The sequence below is a fragment of the Myotis yumanensis genome, unplaced genomic scaffold (genome assembly GCF_028538775.1).
Source record: "Myotis yumanensis isolate MYYU_CA2020_CCGP unplaced genomic scaffold, mMyoYum1.0.hap1 SCAF_3, whole genome shotgun sequence".
NCBI classification, from domain to species: Eukaryota; Metazoa; Chordata; class Mammalia; order Chiroptera; family Vespertilionidae; genus Myotis; species Myotis yumanensis.
Window position 1 is genome coordinate 165529097 of NW_027223754.1, and position 20085 is coordinate 165549181.

Genomic DNA, 20085 nt, shown 5'->3' on the forward strand with positions numbered 1-20085 from the left:
AGTGGCCCAACCTGAGCCTGTTGCCTCACTGAAATGATTATCATCACTCATCAAATCAGGTTTAAGTGAAACAGACAAACCACTTAGCACAATATATCGCACACAGAGCCACTGGGAAAGTTGATCAAATGATCAGGATGGTCTGCCAGCCTCCACCCAACTGGCCTTGAATAAAAGGGGCAAGTATTTACTGTGATACAGAAGAAACCAGTTTGACATTCAAAATGAAAACAACTTTATTGCAAAGTTTAGGACACAACAGACTTCACAGAACAACAGAAATAAGACAATCCCAAGACACTGGAGTGTAACATCACAGCTGACAGGTTAGTACTCCTCACCCTCATCCTCTCCCTCAATACTATCTGCTCCAACCTCCTCATAATCCTTCTCAAGGGCAGCCATGTCCTCACGGGCCTCAGAAAACTCTCCTTCCTCCATGCCCTCACCCACGTACCAGTGGACAAAGGCACGCTTGGCATACATCAGGTCAAACTTGTGGTCCAGGCGAGCCCAGGCCTCAGCAATAGCTGTGGTGTTGCTCAGCATGCACACAGCTCGCTGTACTTTGGCCAGGTCTCCACCAGGGACCACAGTGGGAGGCTGGTAGTTAATGCCAACTTTGAAGCCAGTGGGGCACCAGTCCACAAACTGGATGCTGCGCTTGGTCTTGATGGTGGCAATGGCAGCATTGACATCTTTGGGGACCACGTCACCACGGTACAACAGGCAGCAAGCCATGTATTTACCATGGCGAGGGTCACATTTCACCATCTGGTTGGCTGGCTCAAAGCATGCATTGGTGATTTCTGCTACAGTAAGCTGCTCATGGTAGGCTTTCTCAGCAGAGATGACAGGGGCATATGTGGCCAGAGGGAAGTGGATGCGGGGATAGGGCACCAGGTTGGTCTGGAATTCAGTCAGATCAACATTCAGGGCTCCATCAAACCTGAGGGAAGCGGTGATGGAGGACACAATCTGGCTAATAAGGCGGTTAAGGTTAGTGTAGGTTGGGCGCTCAATATCGAGGTTTCTACGACAGATGTCATAGATGGCCTCGTTGTCAACCATGAAGGCACAATCAGAGTGCTCCAGGGTGGTGTGGGTGGTGAGGATGGAGTTGTAGGGCTCAACTACAGCTGTGGAGACCTGGGGGGCTGGGTAAATGGAGAACTCCAGCTTGGACTTCTTGCCATAATCGACGGAGAGACGTTCCATCAGCAGGGAGGTGAACCCAGAACCAGTGCCCCCACCAAAGCTGTGGAAAACCAAGAAGCCCTGAAGGCCTGTGCACTGGTCAGCCTGTCAGAAAAGAAAAAGAGGGTTAATTTTAGCCTCAGTGAACACTGCAGTGACTTCTTTAAATCCTTAATTACTACATTGATCGAGATTTAAAAAATCTTTTGAATATTTGCTAGGAAAGCAGTTGCAAAAAGCTTCCAAAGTGCTAAGTGATTCAGAGAAACTTTTCACAATCAACTCCTGGGGGAAGGGGACATCTGCTAAAAGGCTATTTTAAAATGAAATATTTTCATCTCCGAGGGCAGAGGAATCATGAGGTCTGGAACGGATGCAGGGCCCAAGTTTCAGTGACTGGTGCCCTTGCTGCGACAGCAGAACAAGGGTAACTGTTTTGTAATTTTTCCTATTTATTTTTTTTATAATATAAAGTACAGAAAATGGGAATTTTAAAACTATCTATGAAAAATTTCATATAAATGACCTCCATTTTCTGCTTTGCAAGCACAGGCTCTTTCTATGGCATTTTCCATGGTGGCTCTTATTATATCTGGCTCCAGCACTTGAATTTCTTCCCGAATGAAGGGCAACTCTTATCAGCTGGAGAGCTACCAAGGGCAGGCCTGGGACCACCAGCTCCGTACAATGGATGTCTGTCTTACAAAGACCTGGCAGAGGCTTTCGGAGCTGGAATACAACAGAACAGCCAAGCTGAATGCCCTGGTATTGGAATCAGGCTGGGTCTGGATCTGGCCCTACCAGGGCCTTGCTGTGTGACTTTGACCAAATTCATTTCTCAATCTCGGTTTTCTCATTTAGTAAACGAGGATAGTAATCTACCTCAGGCTACTGAGAACTACATGAGCACTTGGAACAGTGCCTGGCACGGTAAGCACTAGTCACCCGAAAGCCCAGCCGTTTCGGGAAAGCTGATGCACTGTCAACCGAGCTGTTCTGGTTAGCCAACTCCAAGATGATTCTGACGCCTCAAACAAAGTCTTCTGCTGATAACCTTTACTTCTCATAAGTGCTGAGATTTGTGGACATTCTCTACCAACCCCTCAGAACTCACTTCTCCAGTAGATCCCTACACTGAATGAGATCAATGTACGGGGCAAACCCTAGTTTACCAATTGCATCCATTACTCATATGGACACAGTAGTAACACCAAGGGCCAAGGCAATGGTTTTGGTAGTTAATGAACTTCACTCATAAACCCTCAATGGCTTTTACTAGGTTTGTTTGTCCCTAAAGGCGGGTCCTGATTCCCAAGTCAGTGCTTGTAGCTAAAGTCTGACTTGCAAACAGAGGAACCAATACTCCAATTTTGCTGGGGCGACCATGATAAACATCTGGAAAAGTATCAAGGCCATTCTTTTTAGAATAGACCAGTTGTGGCTGGACTTAGTAGCTAACAAGCTAGTCTACCCAAGCACTCATTCTTGATTTTGGGTTAATTACTTACAAGCTGCCCACATGTCTAAGGAGCAGAGTCAGCTGACTGCAGGTCTCTTAGAATGACCCAGAACAGTTATCAACGTCACTGACGTGAACACAATTGCCTAAGATTTTTCTGCCACAGGGCGAGTCCACACCACCCTGAGCTCTATTAGAAAAGCAAGCCTACTACTTTTTGTGTTTCTAACTCAATGCCTTCCTCGTTTCAGTTATTGAGACTTGCTTCTGTAACAAGGGAGCTCTGCCCTAGCTGGTTTGTCTCAGCAGATAGAGTGTCAGGCTGTGGACTGAAGGTTCCGGGTCCCATTCCGGTCAAGGGCACATGCCTGGGTTTCAAGCTCGATCCCTGGTGTGGGGCATGCAGGAGACAGCCGATCAATGATTCTCTCTCATCATTGATGTTTCTCTCTCTCTCCCCATCTCTAAAATCAGTAAAAAAATATCCTATATAATAAAAGCCTAATATGCAAATTGTCCCCTTGACCGGGAATTCGACAACATGCTACATGCGCTGACCACCAGGGGCCAGTGCGAAACATGGTGGGCGTCGGCAACAGGGTGATGGTAGCCAGCAGCAGCACAGGCACTGCCGGCCCCCATGGGCCCCGAGGAGAGTGGGACCGCAGCGGGATGGTGGAGCATGTGAGCAGGCGGCACCAGGCCAAGGTGGGTGCAAGTGGGGGGCGGGGCTGCCACCCGGCTCCCAGACACTGAGGGAGCTGGGCAGGGGCCCAATGACTCAGGCGGAGGGGGCGCGCGCAGGGGCCCCAGGGCCCAGGTGCCACTCAGGGCCCAGAGGTCAGCTGCCCTTCCACGCCAGACGCTTCGATCGCCAGCCAGGCCTAGGGACCGCACCCGTGCACGAACTTCATGCACCAGGCCTCTAGTATATACTAGTATATATATAATAAGGGAGCTCCCCCAACTCCACTTTCCGTGTTCAACATTTCCACTGTCAGCCATTTCTAATCCGTGTTATACTGGCTTCTGGAGCCCTGAACTTTTTGTACCAACGTAAGGCACCAAGCCAGATTTTTCTTTTTAAAAGTTTGATCATTTAGTTACATGTCAGAGTCAGCCACCTACTCATTCAGTGTGACTAAGATATCCTAAAAAGGGATGCCTCAGCTTGAAGCAGGGAAGCTGACTGGTTAATATGAACAGGCATGTTTAATGGGCTTATATGTCAGTCAAACTGCTCAGGCTGCTTGTTCTCACCCTGACTCCTGGTGAAATGCCCTCACTGAATGAGCAATTGTCCAAACCCGCCTTGTAAGGCATTGCTCTTCTGCCTATTGTTCTCATCCCTACCCCAAAGAGTAGTCCCGCACCCAGGACTGTCTAGTTTCTAAATAGAATTATTTAGTAAGGCCTATTTTTTAAAAAAAATAATTTAAGAATACTTTTTATTGGCCTGAGCATCAACCTATGAACCAGGAGGTCACAGTTCAATTCCTGGTCAGGGCACATGGCTGGGTTGCAGGCTCGATCCCCGGTGTGGGGTGTGCAGGAGGCAGCTGATCAACAATTCTCTCTCATCATTGATGTTTCTGCCTCTCTCTCCCTCTCCCTTCCTCTCTGAAATCAATAATAAATATATATATATATATACATATATATATATATATACACACACACACATATATATATGTAATCATCTCCTGCATGTCCCCTACCAGGGATTAAGCTTACACCCCGGCATGTGTCCTGAGTGGGAATGGAGCTAGCAACCTTTTGGTGCACAGGATGATGCTCAAGCAAGTGAGCCACACCAGCCAGGATCTAAGGCCTATTTTAGTGTGCGAGGAATGACTGCTGTGGTTTGGTCTCTCTTTAAAACTCTAAGAGAAAACTCTCACCCCACTTTAAATAAAGTACTGTGTTTACCAGTTTCCGAATTCGGTCCAGGACCAGGTCAATGATCTCCTTGCCAATGGTGTAGTGTCCACGGGCATAGTTATTGGCAGCATCTTCCTTGCCTGTGATCAGCTGCTCAGGGTGGAAGAGCTGGCGGTAGGTGCCATTTCGAACTTCATCTGCAAAAGGGAACCAAAGCAGCCGCCCATCACTAACAACCTGCACAGCCTGCTCAACCCCAAGGCCTCGACAGAGCCCCCCGGACACACCTCCTATCCCAGACCCCCAGGATCTTACTTGGGTTACTGAGGTCAACTCACCAATGACTGTGGGTTCCAGGTCTACAAACACTGCCCTGGGCACATGCTTGCCAGCGCCCGTCTCACTGAAGAAGGTGTTGAAGGAGTCATCTCCCCCGCCAATGGTCTTGTCACTTGGCATCTGGCCATCGGGCTGGATGCCGTGTTCCAGGCAGTAGAGCTCCCAGCAGGCATTGCCAATCTGGACACCAGCCTGGCCAACATGGATGGAGATGCACTCACGCTGTGGTAGGAAGAGAAGGAAAATGTCAGAATAGGACACATCAGATGGGACTTTTAGGAATGATTCACACCACAACGACTCATTAAACTTTAGGACAGATTAATCACCTTTTGGAAGGCCACTCCTGCCCCCGGACTACTGCACAATCAAGCCTGTGGAAGACTGATTCAGAAAAAATGCTTGGGAAAACCAAAGATATGTTAATTAACTATTAGGCAGACTACAGACCAGACCCTTCCTTTGCAGCCACATTGAAGGTCAGGTTTCTACCCACCCCAGAAAAACAAAGCCGCTGTAGAGCAATCCATTTCCCCCAGCTCCTGGGAAATATGCTGGCTGAGCCCTTAAAGGCATGCAGAATTCATCTTTCAGCCATGATTCATTCTGTGAGATTGTGTAACTATTGAGCTCATTCTGGTCCCTCTTTAATCCTATTCTTTAAAAGACAAGAGCTTGCCCTCGCCAGTTTGGCTCAGTGGATAGAGTGTCGGCCTGCAGACTGAAAGGTCCTGGGTTTGATTCCAGTCAAGGGCACATGCCTGGGTTGTGGGCTGGATCCCAGTGGGGGGCTTGCAGGAGGCGGCCGGTCAATGATTCTCTTTCATCATTGATGTTTCTCTCTCTCCCTTTCCCTTCCTCTCTGAAATCAATAAAAATATTTAAAAAGAAAGAAAGAAAGAAAAAAATAATAAAAGACAAGAGCTTCTCCCTCCCTTTAAAACCAGTTTAAACCAGCAAACTGCAGCCATATGACTCATGGAGAAAACACCAGATAAGCAGTGGTTAGCTCTATTTTACAAACTGGTCAGAGGCAGCTTTCTAACTCTGAGTTTAATCTTAAGGAACAACATTTTCCCTTCACTGAGGGAAGGTAGGGTGGGGTGGAGACACATGTAAATAAAAGCCAAGACTTTACTAACAATTTTGGAAATTAGCGGTTTCCTAGTAAAATGTACATGTATCTTTGGCAGTATGAGGAAAATCTACAGTTTCAAGCGTTTAACAATATTATTGAGAAAATGTTTTCCTTTATTTGCTTAACAAAATAGTTTGTTACCAAATTCATTCCTGTTTAGTAAAACAAGGCAATGAATTATCTATACCCACAGACTTAAGAGGGAAACAAACAAAAAAAGAGGAGTGCTTACTGTATTAGATTAGTTACTTTGGGGGCTGGCAGAGGACTTTCAAAATGTTGACAATAAATATCCCCCATTTTCCTCAAATAAGAGAGTTTTAAGTTTTTAAAAGCCACTAATAGAAAACTAGTTAAAGAAAATTCAACACCAGCTAAGATCTCAAAGAGTCTAGTTTCATAACCTGAGATCATAAAACCCTAATCACTCGCAACCTTGAACTGTGGTCCCCTCCTTCCCACCTACACTTCACTCCCCATAAAACAATCACGGTCTCCCGATCACATCAGCAAGCTCAGGGGTCACCTGCACCCTCTCGCCCAGCTCCAGGGCTGTGGGAGAAGGGGAGTTGTCTGTTCTAATGAACCCATGACTATTTACCATTGCATCATGTTTACCTTTAACTAGACTTTGGAAATTCCACAGCTCAAGAAAGTTGGAGAGTCAGAGATCTGTTCACGACAGAACCGGGTCCAAGGAGATGAAGTATCTCAGAAGATACTCTCAATCTAATGAAACACTTCTTCTATTAAAACCTTTTGGGCCCCCAAACTCTCTTTCATTGTTCAACAGGCGACCTGGATTCCTTGTTTAAACTGTGCCCTCCACTACCCCATGGCCACTAGGGAGATGGACAGACCTACACAGATGATAGAGTCAATTAGTTTAGCTTTAACTGGATAAGTAGCCACTGTCTCTCTTATTTGTTGATTGATTTTAGAGAGGAAGGGGGGAAAGGGGGAAGAAACATCGATTTGTTGTTCCACTTATTTATGTATTTGTTGGTTGACTCCCATATGCATTCTGACCTGGGATCGAACTGGCAGCCTATATAAAAAACTATTAATCTAACATGTTATTGTTGAAATAAAGGTCTGCTGCTGCGGCTGCTCTGCTGCCCTTTAAACCATCGATTTTCAACCCTTTTCAGCTCATGGCAGACATAAACTAATCACTAAAATTTTGCAGCATACTGAAAAATATATTTTTTTGAGAATCTAAGGGAAAAGAGGCCAGTGCCCCTAACTAAATTAGGTATTGCACGTTTTATTTTATTTTATTTTTTATTTATTTTTTTTTTTTTTAGGTATTGCACGTTTTAAAAATTCTTGTGGCACACTGGTTGAAAGTCGCTGCTTTAAACAGTGATTTCTGAAGTACACTTTTACCAGTATTTGGGGGTTTGCTGGGTGAAAAGCATTCAAGCAAGTTGTTACAGTCAGACATACTTTTGGTAACTGTGGTAATCTCTCAAGAATGTAACTTGCCGGCTATTCTTTTTTAAAGATACTGTTTCTTCTTTTTTAACGATACTGTTTTGAAACATTTGATACATAAATACTGGTTTTAAAACCTGGCTTAATGTAGACCAACAGAGGCTCTCTTAGTTGTTTTCAACACCTCTGGAAGTCACATAGAAAATACTCAAGCTGTGTGTACAGTTCCATGTTTCTTTAAAACTACAAATACATCGTCAGTACTAGTGACTCTGTGGTTTTACAAGAAAATATCCTTTCATGGGCTTGTTTTTAACAGGCTGGCTTAAGCTATAAACAGCCCTCTAACTGAGCACCAGAAATACAGGGCTGGACCCGGTGGGGAGGAGCCCGCCCGCAGCCTACAGGTGGATCGGTGCAATGGGAGCCTCCCCGGAGCCCGGCCACAGGTGACTCAGCAGCGAGTCACAGGGCGCGGAGGGCGGGCAGCGGGCGTTTGCACCTTCCGAGCGGAAGCGCACGCGGTGCCCCAGGTGCTCCCACTGCGCAAGGGAAGGTGAGGTCATTGGGGAAACGGGAAGGAGGGGCTCCAGCTGCCCCGAGCCCTGGGGAGCCGCCGGGAAGGCTCCCTCGCCGACCTTGGGCGACGGCGGGCTCGGGGACGACACCCTCTCTCTGGGATCGAGAGGGCTTTCCGCTCCCACCGAGGGCAGCGGCCGGGCCGCGCCTTCCAGCCCCCGGAGGCGTCCGCCCGGCGAACTCAACTTCCCCAGCCCGGTCTCCAGAAGCCAGTTTGCTGGAGGCTTCCGGGATGCGGCCCCACGTGCGCCCGCCCCGCCGCTCGCGCGGATCGCTCCCTCTCCCCGCCCCACACGCCACCGCCCGGGGACCCCCACCCCGGCACCCCCACCTCCACACTCACCATAGCTGAGACTTGTAGGGCTCGGCGGGGCTGAAAAATGCGAGGGACCGGGAACAAGGACCTCCCACTGACAGATTACCAAGGAATCCGGGGGAGAAGTGGCCCGACAGCCGCCCGCCGCACCCTATATACCCACCGCCCGTCGGGGGGGCGGGCCCCGAACCCCGCCCGGCCCCGGGGCCCCGCCTCCAGCTGCGCGGCACCTGGCCGGGCGCCCCGCCCCACAAGGGCGGGCTGAGCGGGGGTGGGCGCCGGGCGCTGATTGGTGAGTTCAAAAGTTCAAACCAAACTCTTAGGAAGGAGCCGGAGGAACCAGGAAGGGGAGGAGACTCCGGGGCCGGAGGAGGGGCGGGGGGTGGGGAAGGGATGGAGACTGGAAGGAGCCGGAAGGCGCGGAGGCCGCGCTGTGCTCCGTGGGAGGGTGACGGGCGTCCGGGGCGTCCGGGCCGAGCCTCCGCCTCGGAAGGGAGCCGCCGCCTCCGCCTGCGCGCCGCGCCCGCGGCCCCAGACCCCGCAGGACGCTCCGCGTGGCCTCTAGCCAGTCGCGGTGCAGGCGGAGGGGTTCCCGAGAGAGATGGCGTGGCCCCGGGTGGGGCTCAGTGGCTGAGCGTCCTCCCCTGACCGTCGTGGTCGCGATTCCATTCCCGGTCAGGGCACATGCTCGGGTTGCGGCCTCGGTCCCCGGTAGGGCGCGCAGGAGGCAGCCAACAGATGTTTCTATCGCTTCCTCTCTCTAAAATCAATAAAAACATCACAACACACGCTCACACGCAAAGCCAGAGAGGCTCGTTGCCCTTTCCAGGTCTTCATTACCACCAGCCAGCCTGAAGTCTCACCTTTTGGGTTACTTTTCCTTACTCATTTTCCTGTTTCCTTTAACAAATGAACCTTTTCAACACTTTCAACAATAAAGATATTCTTTAAATGAACCTTTTCGTTCCTAACAACAATCTCCACCTGGTGCAAAAGCTGGTTGATGTTGTTTAGTTCATTATAATAACAGCTTCCTGCCGAAACCGGTTTGGCTCAGTGGATAGCGCGTCGGCCTGCGGACTCGAGGGTCCCAGGTTCGATTCCAGTCAAGGGCATGTACCTGGGTTGCTGGCACATCCCCAGTGGGAGATGTGCAGGAGGCAGCTGATCGATCTCATCAATGTTTCTAGCTCTCTATCTCTCTCCCTTCCTCTCTGTAAAAAAATCAATAAAATATATTTAAAAAAAAAAAATAATAACAGCTTCCAATTTTTGATTGCTTACTATGCAGAGGAGCTGGTGTTTTACACTGTACTAATCACACTTCATCCGTGCAACAAACTGAGTTATCCCCATTTTACAGGCGAGGAAACAGGACTCAGGAATTAAACTAGTTGAGCTGCTCTTATGCCCTCACTACCTTGTGCTGACTCATGGGAAATAACCACTCGGACTGTCCCTGCTGGCCCTCAGGAGTGAGTCTCCCCAGACTGTGCCACCCTCATCCAGGTGATTTCCAGCTGAAAATAATTAAAGCCCAACAAACTCAAGAAGAGTTTTTACCTCCCCTCATCTGCCTAAAGAGATTCAGATAGCAGAACCTGCTTCTGGAAGGGAATCTTAGCATATTCACCTTAGCACAGAAACATTAAGTGTGTTGCCCTAACTGGTTTTGCTCCGTGGATAGAGCATCAATCTGCAGACTGAAGGGTCCCGGTTGGATTCTGGTCTGGGCCACATGGCCAGGTGCAGGCTCATCCCCAGTAGGGGGCGTGCAGGAGGCAGCCGATCAATGATTGTCTCATCATTGACGTTTCTTCCTCTCCCTTCCTCTCTGAAATCAATAAAAATATTTTTATTAAAAAAGAAACATTAAGTGTGTTGGCCTGACCCGGTGGCTCAGTTGGTTGGAGTGTAATCCAGTACACCAAAAGGTGTCAGATTCATCCTGGTCTGGGAACATATGGGAGGCAACTGATTAATGTTTCTCTCTCTCTCTCTCTCTCTCTCTCTGTCAAATCAATAGATCTATCCTCCGGTGATGGGGGGAAAGTGGGACAAGCAGGGAGGATCAAAGCAAAAAGCCTTTTTGCTATATTCCCCTCTGTGTCTCATTTTTTTTCTGTAAGAATTTGTTTGACAAATGTTTGCTCTTTCTCACCTACCAGTGAATTGCCAACCTGCCCCTCAGTTTAAATGGCATACATTCCTCATTTTGCCTCACTGTTTTTGGAATTTTCATGCTTAGGTGAATTCCTCCGTGCACTTGTATTAAAATGTTGTTTTTTCCTGTTAATCAGCTGTATGTCATTTGAATTATTCGAGCAGCCGGAAGAACTAGTGGGATTAGGAGAAAGCTCCCCCTGCCCTGGCTTTAGCATCCTTTATTTCAGTTGTTTTTCTTTCTCTGCAACTTCACTATGTTATCTTAGCTCTTAAGTTCCTTAACCAGCTCTGGGTAATCGTTTATGGAAATATTCAGGGAACAATAGTGATTGCTATACAGAATGTAAGTTAAAGGGTTTTTTCCTGAAATAGGAAAAGGCAAAATGAAAGCAAAAATGGGTTTTGGGTACTGAATAGGCAGAACTTGAATAGACTCCAACTCTTACACACAAAATGGATGCTTTGGAAATATGTACAGAGATTACAGTACATAGTTTATTGTGTGGCAGGTATTTTGAAATTTGGAAAAACTAACATTTTAGTCTGTTGCTAAATATTTTAGTCTTAATTAGTAGAGCTTTCCTTTTTTTTATTCATTCCACAAACAAACTTAGCACAGTTTCTAGATACTTAGGAATGAGGCAGGATAGTGAGAAGCTAGGAAAATTTCTTGGCAAGTGGAAGGGGGAACTGAGAAGACAGCTGAACTGGGCGAACAATTCACAGCCAGATACAGACGGAAAGCCCAGGGTGCCGAGCAAGGAGCGAACCTGGTGCTAGACCTACCCCCGGTGGCTTTCCTCCCCTGGCATATCACTGGTCATGCAGTTTAGACCCCTGACCTTTCCTCCCTAGAAATAGCATCTAGGTTTCAGTTGTATTTCGGCTTCAGGCCGCCCAACAGCAGCAAAATCAGGTGGGTGATGCCAGGACCAGTTGTCTTGGCATTGACCCATCAGTAGAGACCATGTTTCTGAAAGGGCATACTTAGAAAAGTGCCGGGAGCCGGTCCATCCTTGCTGCTTGACACAGTCGCTGCAGGGAAGAAACATCTGCACAGCATAGGTTTCAAGGAACCTGGCGTATATGGCATACTGTTTTTAATATGTTTGCTCCCCTTCTTGGCACTATGTGTTTTAACCAACGTCACCTCTCCAAGAAAGGTTGTTTCCCCAGGTAGGGATTTTTCCCTGAAGTTAGGGGGGGAATAAAACCCCTTAACTAAGTGCCAGGCGGGTAGTTAATCACTTTAACTATGAACAATCACACTTAAACTACATAATCTTTACTCCCTGGAATGGAGATAAGAAATGCCCTAACCTTTGGAATAGAAATTGATAGGATTAAAATCAACTGGTATAAATTCAGATGTAACAAGACAACAGAAGACAGAACCTAGCAAGAGAACATGGCAAAAGATCCTGGACAGAACCTGGCTACAGAACTTCGCTGGAGAACCTAGACAGAACATGGCAAAAGAACCTGGATAGAACCTGGCTAGAGAACCTGGCTAAAGAACCTGGCAACCGAACCTGGCTGGAGAACCTGGAGAACCTGAAGAACCTGGCTGGAGAACCTAGTGAGAGAACATGGCACCAGAACTTGGTTGGAGATCCTGACCAGAACTTGGTTGGAGATCTGAACCAGAACTTGGCTGGAGATCCTGACCAGAACTTGGCTAGAGATCCTGGCTAGAGATCCTGGCTAGGCTGCTGATCAACTGAAGGCTGTCTCCGTGTCATTCCTTCATCGCCGACTCCATCCACACCTTTGGGGATCCCTGGACCTGCTGGGGTTGGACCCCAATAGAAAAGCTAATGAATATTCTATTGAGACCCTCCCCTAAGACCTCCCCTACACTCCCAGCCTTTTAAAACCCTCAAAACACAGGACCTGGTATGTGCTCTCCCTCCTGGGAGCACCTCAGCACCTTGCCCTTCTCCCTCTTCCCCCACTGGCATGCATCTCTTAGACTCTCGGGGTTCACAGAGACTTGCAACCAGGGGAGCACTGGGCAGCAGCAGCTCCTTCAGGGGCCAACCCCCTGAACCTGTCTCCAAGGCCCCCTTTTCTCTGACTCTCCAGTGAGCCAGAGCAGCCCACCTAGGCTCTCCTGTTGCTTCTTCTATCCGAGGCCCTTCCTTGTTTCACTGTCCCCAGCTTTAATAAACATCCTCTAGAAATCACCTAGATGCGTATTGTGAAATCTTTACTGCACGAAGTCAAGAACCCACACACTATAGGCCAGCCGGAGGCAGACTCGCTCTGGGCCTGGTCCCTTTTCGGTAACAGGAATAGGCATCAGGAATAGGTATGGGAACAAAACCGACAGATGTCTGCCTCATGGAGCGAATGGGAAGAAAGACAATGAAAATAATAAAAATTAAATTAAGTGATGCTACAGCAAGAAGCTCCTAGACTCTTGGTTCACCAGCAACAGGAGAAGAAGCGTAAATGAAGGCTGCCGGCTGGACTGATCACCGAGGGAAGCCTGGCCCTCCCGCTGAGAGGAGTGAGGGGGTAGAGGAGCTGTGCTGAAATCTCCTTTGGCAATTTTGGGAGCTGTGATGTTGGCAACTAGTGCAAATTAGGCCCAACTTCTGGACAGCTGCTACTGTTGTCATCAGCTTAGGTGGCAAAACTATATTAATGTGGATGAAAGGGGCCACGTGCTGACCTGACAAGCTCAGGGAAGGCCTGCATGGCGGTCTTGCAAACTCAGAGACCTAAAGTAACCACAAAGGATGGTCTGAAATTAAACTTTAACTAAAAGCAGTTATGGTGGGTAGTTATGTCCTAGGCTGGTATCTTCACTGACTAGGTCAACCTTTACCTTAACTGAGCCTATCTGTCTTTTTGCATCTATAACAGCAGTTCTCAACCTGTGGGTCGCAACCCCTTTGGTGGTCGAACGACCCTTTCACAGGGGTCGCCTAAGACCATCAGAAAACTCATACATAATTACATATTGTTTTTGTGATTAACCACTATGCTTTAATTATGTTCAATTTGTAACAATGAAATTGGGGATCATCACAACATGAGGAACTGTATTAAAAGGTTGCGGCAATAGGAAAGTTGAGAACCACTGATCTATAATAACATACCCTTGAAATGTCTGGGTAATTGTAACTTCCCTTTTTCCAGAACCCTTGGGGCATAACCTAATGTGCCTGGGCGCCAGGACAGATACCACAAATTCCTTCATTGTTATCATGTTAATTGTTGACTGTTGGCTATCCCACACCCATCTAAGTATGTGTCTATCATTTTACTTTTTACCCAATCCCAGAGGTCCCCACCTCCCTCTGCTTTCTTCTGCATCTCTAATCTATCACCAATGGATTTCTTGTAACTCACCTATGTCCCCTCCTTTGATTGCAATGTATAAAAATAGACAAAAACCCGCCATTCTCTGGAGCACTATCCCAATCCATTGAGATTCTGCTTCCTGGCAATTGTCGACAGTTTGGCTCAAGTAAACTCACAAAAATACTTTACAGGTTTGAATGTTTTTATGTTAACATTAACTGATTCCTGGTTGGCTGGAACTGAGTGAAGAACAGCTGTAAAACCAACTTCAGCTAGTTTAAGTTGAAGCCCTTGAGGACTTTTCTAAGACTGAGCCTCAATCTTGCCTCTCCTTTGTCATTGTCTCCATCTCCATCCATTACACCTTAGCCTGAAGCAGATGGGGAATGAACCAATTCTGCTTCATCTATGGGTCATTGGGCAGGAAACATTTAGGAGGCTGCTTCCCCTCCAGGCTGTGGTCTCTACTGTGAAGCATTTTAATTAAAAAGATCCTCAATAACTAGCTGGTTTGACTCAGTGGATAGAGTGTCAGCCTGCGAACTGAAGGGTCCCGGGTTCGATTCCGGTCAAGGGCACATGCCCAGGTTGCGGGGCTCGATCCCTAGTGTGGGGCCTGCAGGAGGCAGCCGATCAATGATTCTCTCTCATCATTGATGTTTCTATCTCTCTCTCCCTCTCCCTTCCTCTCTGAAATGAATAAAAATATATTTTAAAAAAAGATCCTCAATAAAGTTACAACTACCCTGTCAAGAAAATGTTTTTAAAGAGTAAATTATATAATTCATTGGAAGGTGTAGAGTGCTATAGAAAAATATAGAGCAAAGTGAAGTGGGATGAGAGTTCTAGCAGGAATGGGGGTGGAAGGCAGGTTCTGTCGGGGAGAGGAAATTCCCTCTTCTACCCTTCTTGAGTTCTTGCAGACTCTGGCGAGTAAGGAATTTAAGTAGAATGTAAGCTAGGGCAGTAAGTTAGTAAGATTAACAAAGTTTGTTTATAGAGACTTCTCAGCTCTGGATTCTCTACTTCTGCTGATAAGGCTGTTCCTCGGATTGCTACTTCCCTGCTCGCCTGCTGCAGGGAAGGGACTTTTCACATGGGGATGTATTTCCTGCATTTAGACAGAGAGTCTGAGAGCTCCTCTGGCTCCTGCTGCTTCTAAAGGGATTTTAATTCAAAATAATCAATATGCCACTGTGGGGCATTTTGGGGAGGGCTACCTTGGACTCCATTACTTGCAATATAAACAAAATGGTCAGGATTTGCCTTCGTGATAAATGAGATCTGAACAAAGACTTGAAGGTCATGAGGGGTTAGCCAAGTGGCTCTCTGGGAGAAGAGTGGTCCCGGAACAGTGAGCAGCTGGAGCAGATGCAAGCCTGTTCTTGGAAGGAAGAGCAGGGAGGCCAGTTTGGCTGGAAAAGATGAATAGTAGGAGATGGGAGAGAGCCAGATCTTGAAGCTTCTGGTAAACCACAGGCCTGTGGCTTTTCTTCTGACACAGGGGAGGGGGTGGGGGGTGTGTGTTTGGAGGGGTGGCGGGGGGATGCGGGGTTCCAAACACAGAAGTGACAAGGCCTGATTACCTTTTTTTAAAAGATCACTCTGGTTATTGTGATGAGACTAGATTCCAGGAGGGCACAAGTAGAAGCAGGAAGAAAACTTAAGATAATAACTCATTGTGATGGTAATTCTTTTGAGAGATAATGAAGACTCAGACCAGAGTGGTAGCAGAGGAAGTGGTGAAAGTGTTTAGAGTTGGCCACATTCTGAAGATAGGGCCAAAATGATTTCCCAAGGGCTCACGTGTAAGGGACAGAGAAGCCAAGGATTACTCCAGAGTTTTTTGCCTGAATGGCTGAGAACTGGATTTGCCATCAACAGATGCAAAAGGCTATGAATGGTGCAGGCTTGGAGGGGAATGATATCAAGGGTTTGTTTTGGGTCAAGTCAAGATGTTGATATCCATGTGCAGGTGGTGATGGCCAATACAGACTGGAGTATGAGAGTCTGGATTTCACGGGAGAGAGATCTGGGTAGAGATGTACATCTAAATGCCACCCTAGAGTCATGACATTGGATGAGATCACTGAGGAGGAGAGTGTAGAAATAGAAGAGGACCAACGACAGCTCTGGGAGAAGCAGCAAAAGGACAGTAGAGGGAACAGCCAGTGAGTTAGGAGGAAACCCAAGAGTGTTAGGTCCTAGAAACCAAGGAAGGCCCTAACCGGTTTGGCTCGGTGGATAGAGCATTGGCCTGCGGACTGAAGGGTCCCGAGTTTGATTTCAGTTAAGGGCATATACATTGGTTGCAGGCACATCCCTGGTAGGAGGTGTGCAGGAGGCAGCTGATTGATGTTTCTCTCTCATTGATGTTTCTAACTCTCTATCCCTCTCCCTTCCTTTCTGTAAAAAATCAATAAAATATATATTAAAAAAGAAAAAAGAAAGAAAGAAAGAAAGAAACCAAGGAAGGAGTGATCAGCAGTGTCAAATGCTGCAATAGGTCAAGTAAGATGAGAACTCAAAAATAACCATTGGGTTCAGCGTAGCAATTTAAAAACGACAGGCATTTTATTTTTTGACTAGAGGCCCGGTGCACGAAATTCATGCACGGAGGGGAGGGGGGCAGGGGGGATGTATCCCTCAGCCCAGCCTTCACCCTCTCCAATCTGGGATCCCTCTCACAATCCAGGACTACTGGCTCCCAACCACTCACCTGCCTGCCTGCCTGATCACCCCTAACTGCCCTCCCCTGCTGGCCTGGTCCCCCCAACTGCCCTCCCCTGCTAGCCATCTTGTGTGTCCGAGTGATGGTCAATTTGCATATTGCTCTTTTATTAGATAGGATTGTTTGCATATGATTTATTAACAAAATACCTTTATTTTTCTTCCTCTCACTGCCTACCGCCTCATATTCAAACAGATAGTCCCTGAGGAACCACAATATGTTTAAGGGTTTTGCATTCCTGATGACCTTGGCTTGGATTTTGGCTTTTTTTGTTTTGTAGCTGTGGGTCTTGAACTTCTTTCCTTCCTTCTTCCTTTCTTTCATTGTTTTTCTCCTAACATGAGGATAATTTTCCCATTTATTTCTAGATAGATGGAAGGGAGGGAGGAGGGGAAGAGAGAAATGAGAGGGAGAAGGCGGGGGGGGGGGGGGGGCGGGGAGAGAGAGAGAGAGAGAGAGAGAGAGAGGGAGAGTGGTTGTTTCCTACCAGGGCTGGGGAACCTGCAACCAAGGTACATGCCCTCTTGACCAGGAATGAAGCCAAGATCCTTCAGTCCGTCAACACTCTAAAGCAGTGGTTCTCAACCTTCTGGCCCTTTAAATACAGTTCCTCATGTTGTGACCCAACCATAAAATTATTTTCGTTGCTACCTCATAACTGTAATGTTGCTACTGTTATGAATCGTAATGTAAATATCTGATATGCAGGATGGTCTTAGGCGACCCCTGTGAGAGGGTCGTTTGACCGCCAAAGGGGTCGCGACCCACAGGTTGAGAACCGCTGCAAGGGCTTGAGCACATTTCTTAATCTCCTCCCTTATAAAATGGGGATAGTATGTAACTTATAGATGGATACATTGTTATAAGGATTGAATAAGATAAATAGTACATAACACATACACATAGTAAGGCACCAAGTAAAATCGGTAGCTGTTACTGTTGGGGGTGGGGGTGGTAATGGACAAAATTAGAGGTGAAGGTGCATCCTGTTGCATTTGCTGCCCCCTAGTAGAGTGTGTGTGTGTGTGTGTGTGTTTTGTTTTGTTTTGTTTTGTTTTTGAGGAGGTGGGGAATCTCTTTCCTGGGTGGACAGCTAAAATTTTAACCTTTATTAAAGCAAGCAGATCTTTATGGGCCTAAATATTACTGAATGAGATGCGGAAACTGATCTTACTTTGCAGAAGTTGAAATTTTGCAGAAGTCACCAAAAACATGCTGAGTTATTCACAGAGCCAGTGCTCTGCAGTTTTGGTGCTATGACTTCCGGACGGGCATTTCTCCTCCTTGGGCCCAGGTTTCGCATGAGGGGATCCGACAGGATTCTCTCTAAGGCCTCGTCCAGCCCTAATATTTTGTGATGCTGTGACTTGAGGCTTCTGCTGTTCATGTGAGCTGCACAAAAATGAGCAAAGTTGAAACTTTGACCACTGAGTTTAGCCACTTAGTCGAAACTTCACTCAGTCAGCGTCTTCTAAGAAACACAAGTAAATTAGATAAATACTTACAGATGGGCTTTTGCTGGAGTCTTACAATGCTTTAGGGAAAGAAGTGTTGCATAGCTACTCTGGCTCGAGGGAGCTTACACTTCAAATTGCTGTGATAAATATAGCATGTCCACAAAACATTAGTAAAGAGAAAATAATTCAGATAAAACTGAACCTCCTGTTTTTTCCGTCTAACTCCTGTTTTCTATGCAAGGATACCAGTAATACTGAGAAATTTATTTGTATTCAGTTAAAATTACATGTTACAAATAATAACGGTATGGGGGATATTTTGTGCTTATATAGCAATTTTTTTTATTTTATATTGATTTTTCACAGAGAGGAAGGGAGAGAGATAGAGAGCCAGAAACATCGATGAGAGAGAGAGACATCGATCAGCTGCCTCCCGCACACCCCCACTGGGGATGTCCCCGCAACCCAGGTACATGCCCTTGACCGGAATTAAACCTAGGACCTTTCAGTCTGCAGGTCGACGCTCTATCCACTGAGCCAAACCGGTTTTGGCTGCTTATATAGCAATTTATAACAAAACATTTTCTACTCCAATAGTGCCTGGAAAAGTTTTCAAAAATATTTTAACAAAGGAATGTATTATGGAACTATGGGAATTAAGGTCCTAAGACTTGAAATGATTACCCTACACCAGTGGTCTGCAAACTGCGAGCCACATGCGGCTCTTTGGCCCCTTGAGTGTGGCTCTTCCACAAAATACCACGTGCGGGTGCGCACGTACAGTGCGATTGAAACTTCGTGGTCCATGCGCAGAAGTCGGTATTTTGTGGAAGAGCCACACTCAAGGGGCCAAAGAGCCGCATGTGGCTCAGGAGCCGCAGTTTGCCGAGCCGCAGTTTGCCGACCACTGTATATGTTATTTTGTTTTTGGAGAAGAATAATCCTTAATTCTTTAACTTTCACTCACTGCTCTTTTTATGCTGCAAATATTTACAGCCTTTACAACTTTTTTGCACATTCTTTCAAAGCTCTCCTCCCCCTGACGGGAGTGTTTTGGACTTCTTCCCTTTCCGCAGGACTCTGCGTGTGAGATGCTAGCTCCGTTCTGGGAGATTACCAGAAAAGACTGGTTTTCAGCTCCGAAATTTCACGTTTTACTTCCACTGAGACATCATTGACTTGCCTAATCTGCTTTATAATCCCTAAAAATGTAATACTTTGAGTTGTTTCCTCACAGTGACTGACTGAAATAGGTTGTGTTTCCCTTATATTTCTGCTCTATATACTACAGCCAAGCCTTCTTACGCGCTCTTTCCAATCTCTTCTGTAATTAATTCCCTTCCCCCATCCCTTTCGGACAGTGGTTCTCAACCTTGGCTGCACATTAGAATCACCTGGGAATCTTTTTAAAATCCTGATTTCTGGGCCTCATCCTCCGGAAATTCTGTTTCTTTGTTATGGGGTGGGGCCACAACATTAGTAACAGGAAACTCTTCCCCCTTCCCCCTTTCCAGGTATCTCTCCACCTGTCACCCCTCCGCCCACCTCCTCCCAGGACACAGAACCAGCCATTCTCAAGTACACCAAGAATTGTTTTTTTCTACCTAATTAGTACAATAGCACCTCAATGCAAGGGAGTGTCAGTGCATAAATTCTACACAGCTAGGAAACTTGGGAGTGAAACAGTCTCCTGTTACTCAAGTAATTTGTTCAATTTGGCTGAAAGCACTGGGCCTCGTCCAGTCTTGTCTCTCCCGCTTCGGGTCACTGGGAGTCCCCCTCACTGAACCCCGTGGGACTCTTTTGTGCTGATTCCCCTGCTCCCTGCGGTGCTAGAGCCTAGGAGAGCCAATGGTTAGATTTTCAGGAATTCTGTGAGCCGGTGGGACATGACATCATGTTGGTCGTTTGAAATCAGCAGTGGGGGATGTATTTACACCATGGAAATTGGTGAATACTACTCATTAGACTCTCACCTCCACTCCCTGCACACCACTGCCCCTCCTTCCACACTAACCAAGTCAGGCCATTTCTCCTGGTTCTTTTAGCCCTCTCCTTATAGCCAGCCAAAAC

The 20085-nt window shown here is 47.0% G+C and overlaps 1 protein-coding gene across 1 annotated transcript; it reads right to left on the reverse strand.

Annotated features, from left to right (window-relative positions):
• Positions 1-218: 218 nt before the first annotated feature.
• Positions 219-8475, reverse strand: LOC139007166 (tubulin alpha-1C chain). Its single transcript, XM_070410307.1, has 4 exons — positions 8374-8475; positions 4876-5098; positions 4586-4734; positions 219-1302 (listed from the first exon to the last, which is right to left on the reverse strand). Exons 1-4 carry the CDS (start codon positions 8374-8376, stop codon positions 328-330), a joined length of 1350 nt encoding a protein of 449 aa, XP_070266408.1. The 5' UTR covers positions 8377-8475; the 3' UTR covers positions 219-327.
• Positions 8476-20085: the final 11610 nt, after the last annotated feature.

What these genes read in the sequence shown, in the direction of transcription:
- LOC139007166 (XM_070410307.1), bottom strand. An exon ending in CCTGGAACCCACAGTCATTG is followed by an intron (nt 4,735 to 4,875) that starts GTGAGTTGACCT and finishes TCCCTTTTGCAG; the next exon opens with ATGAAGTTCGAAATGGCACC. An exon ending in TGGACCGAATTCGGAAACTG is followed by an intron (nt 1,303 to 4,585) that starts GTAAACACAGTA and finishes CTTTTCTGACAG; the next exon opens with GCTGACCAGTGCACAGGCCT.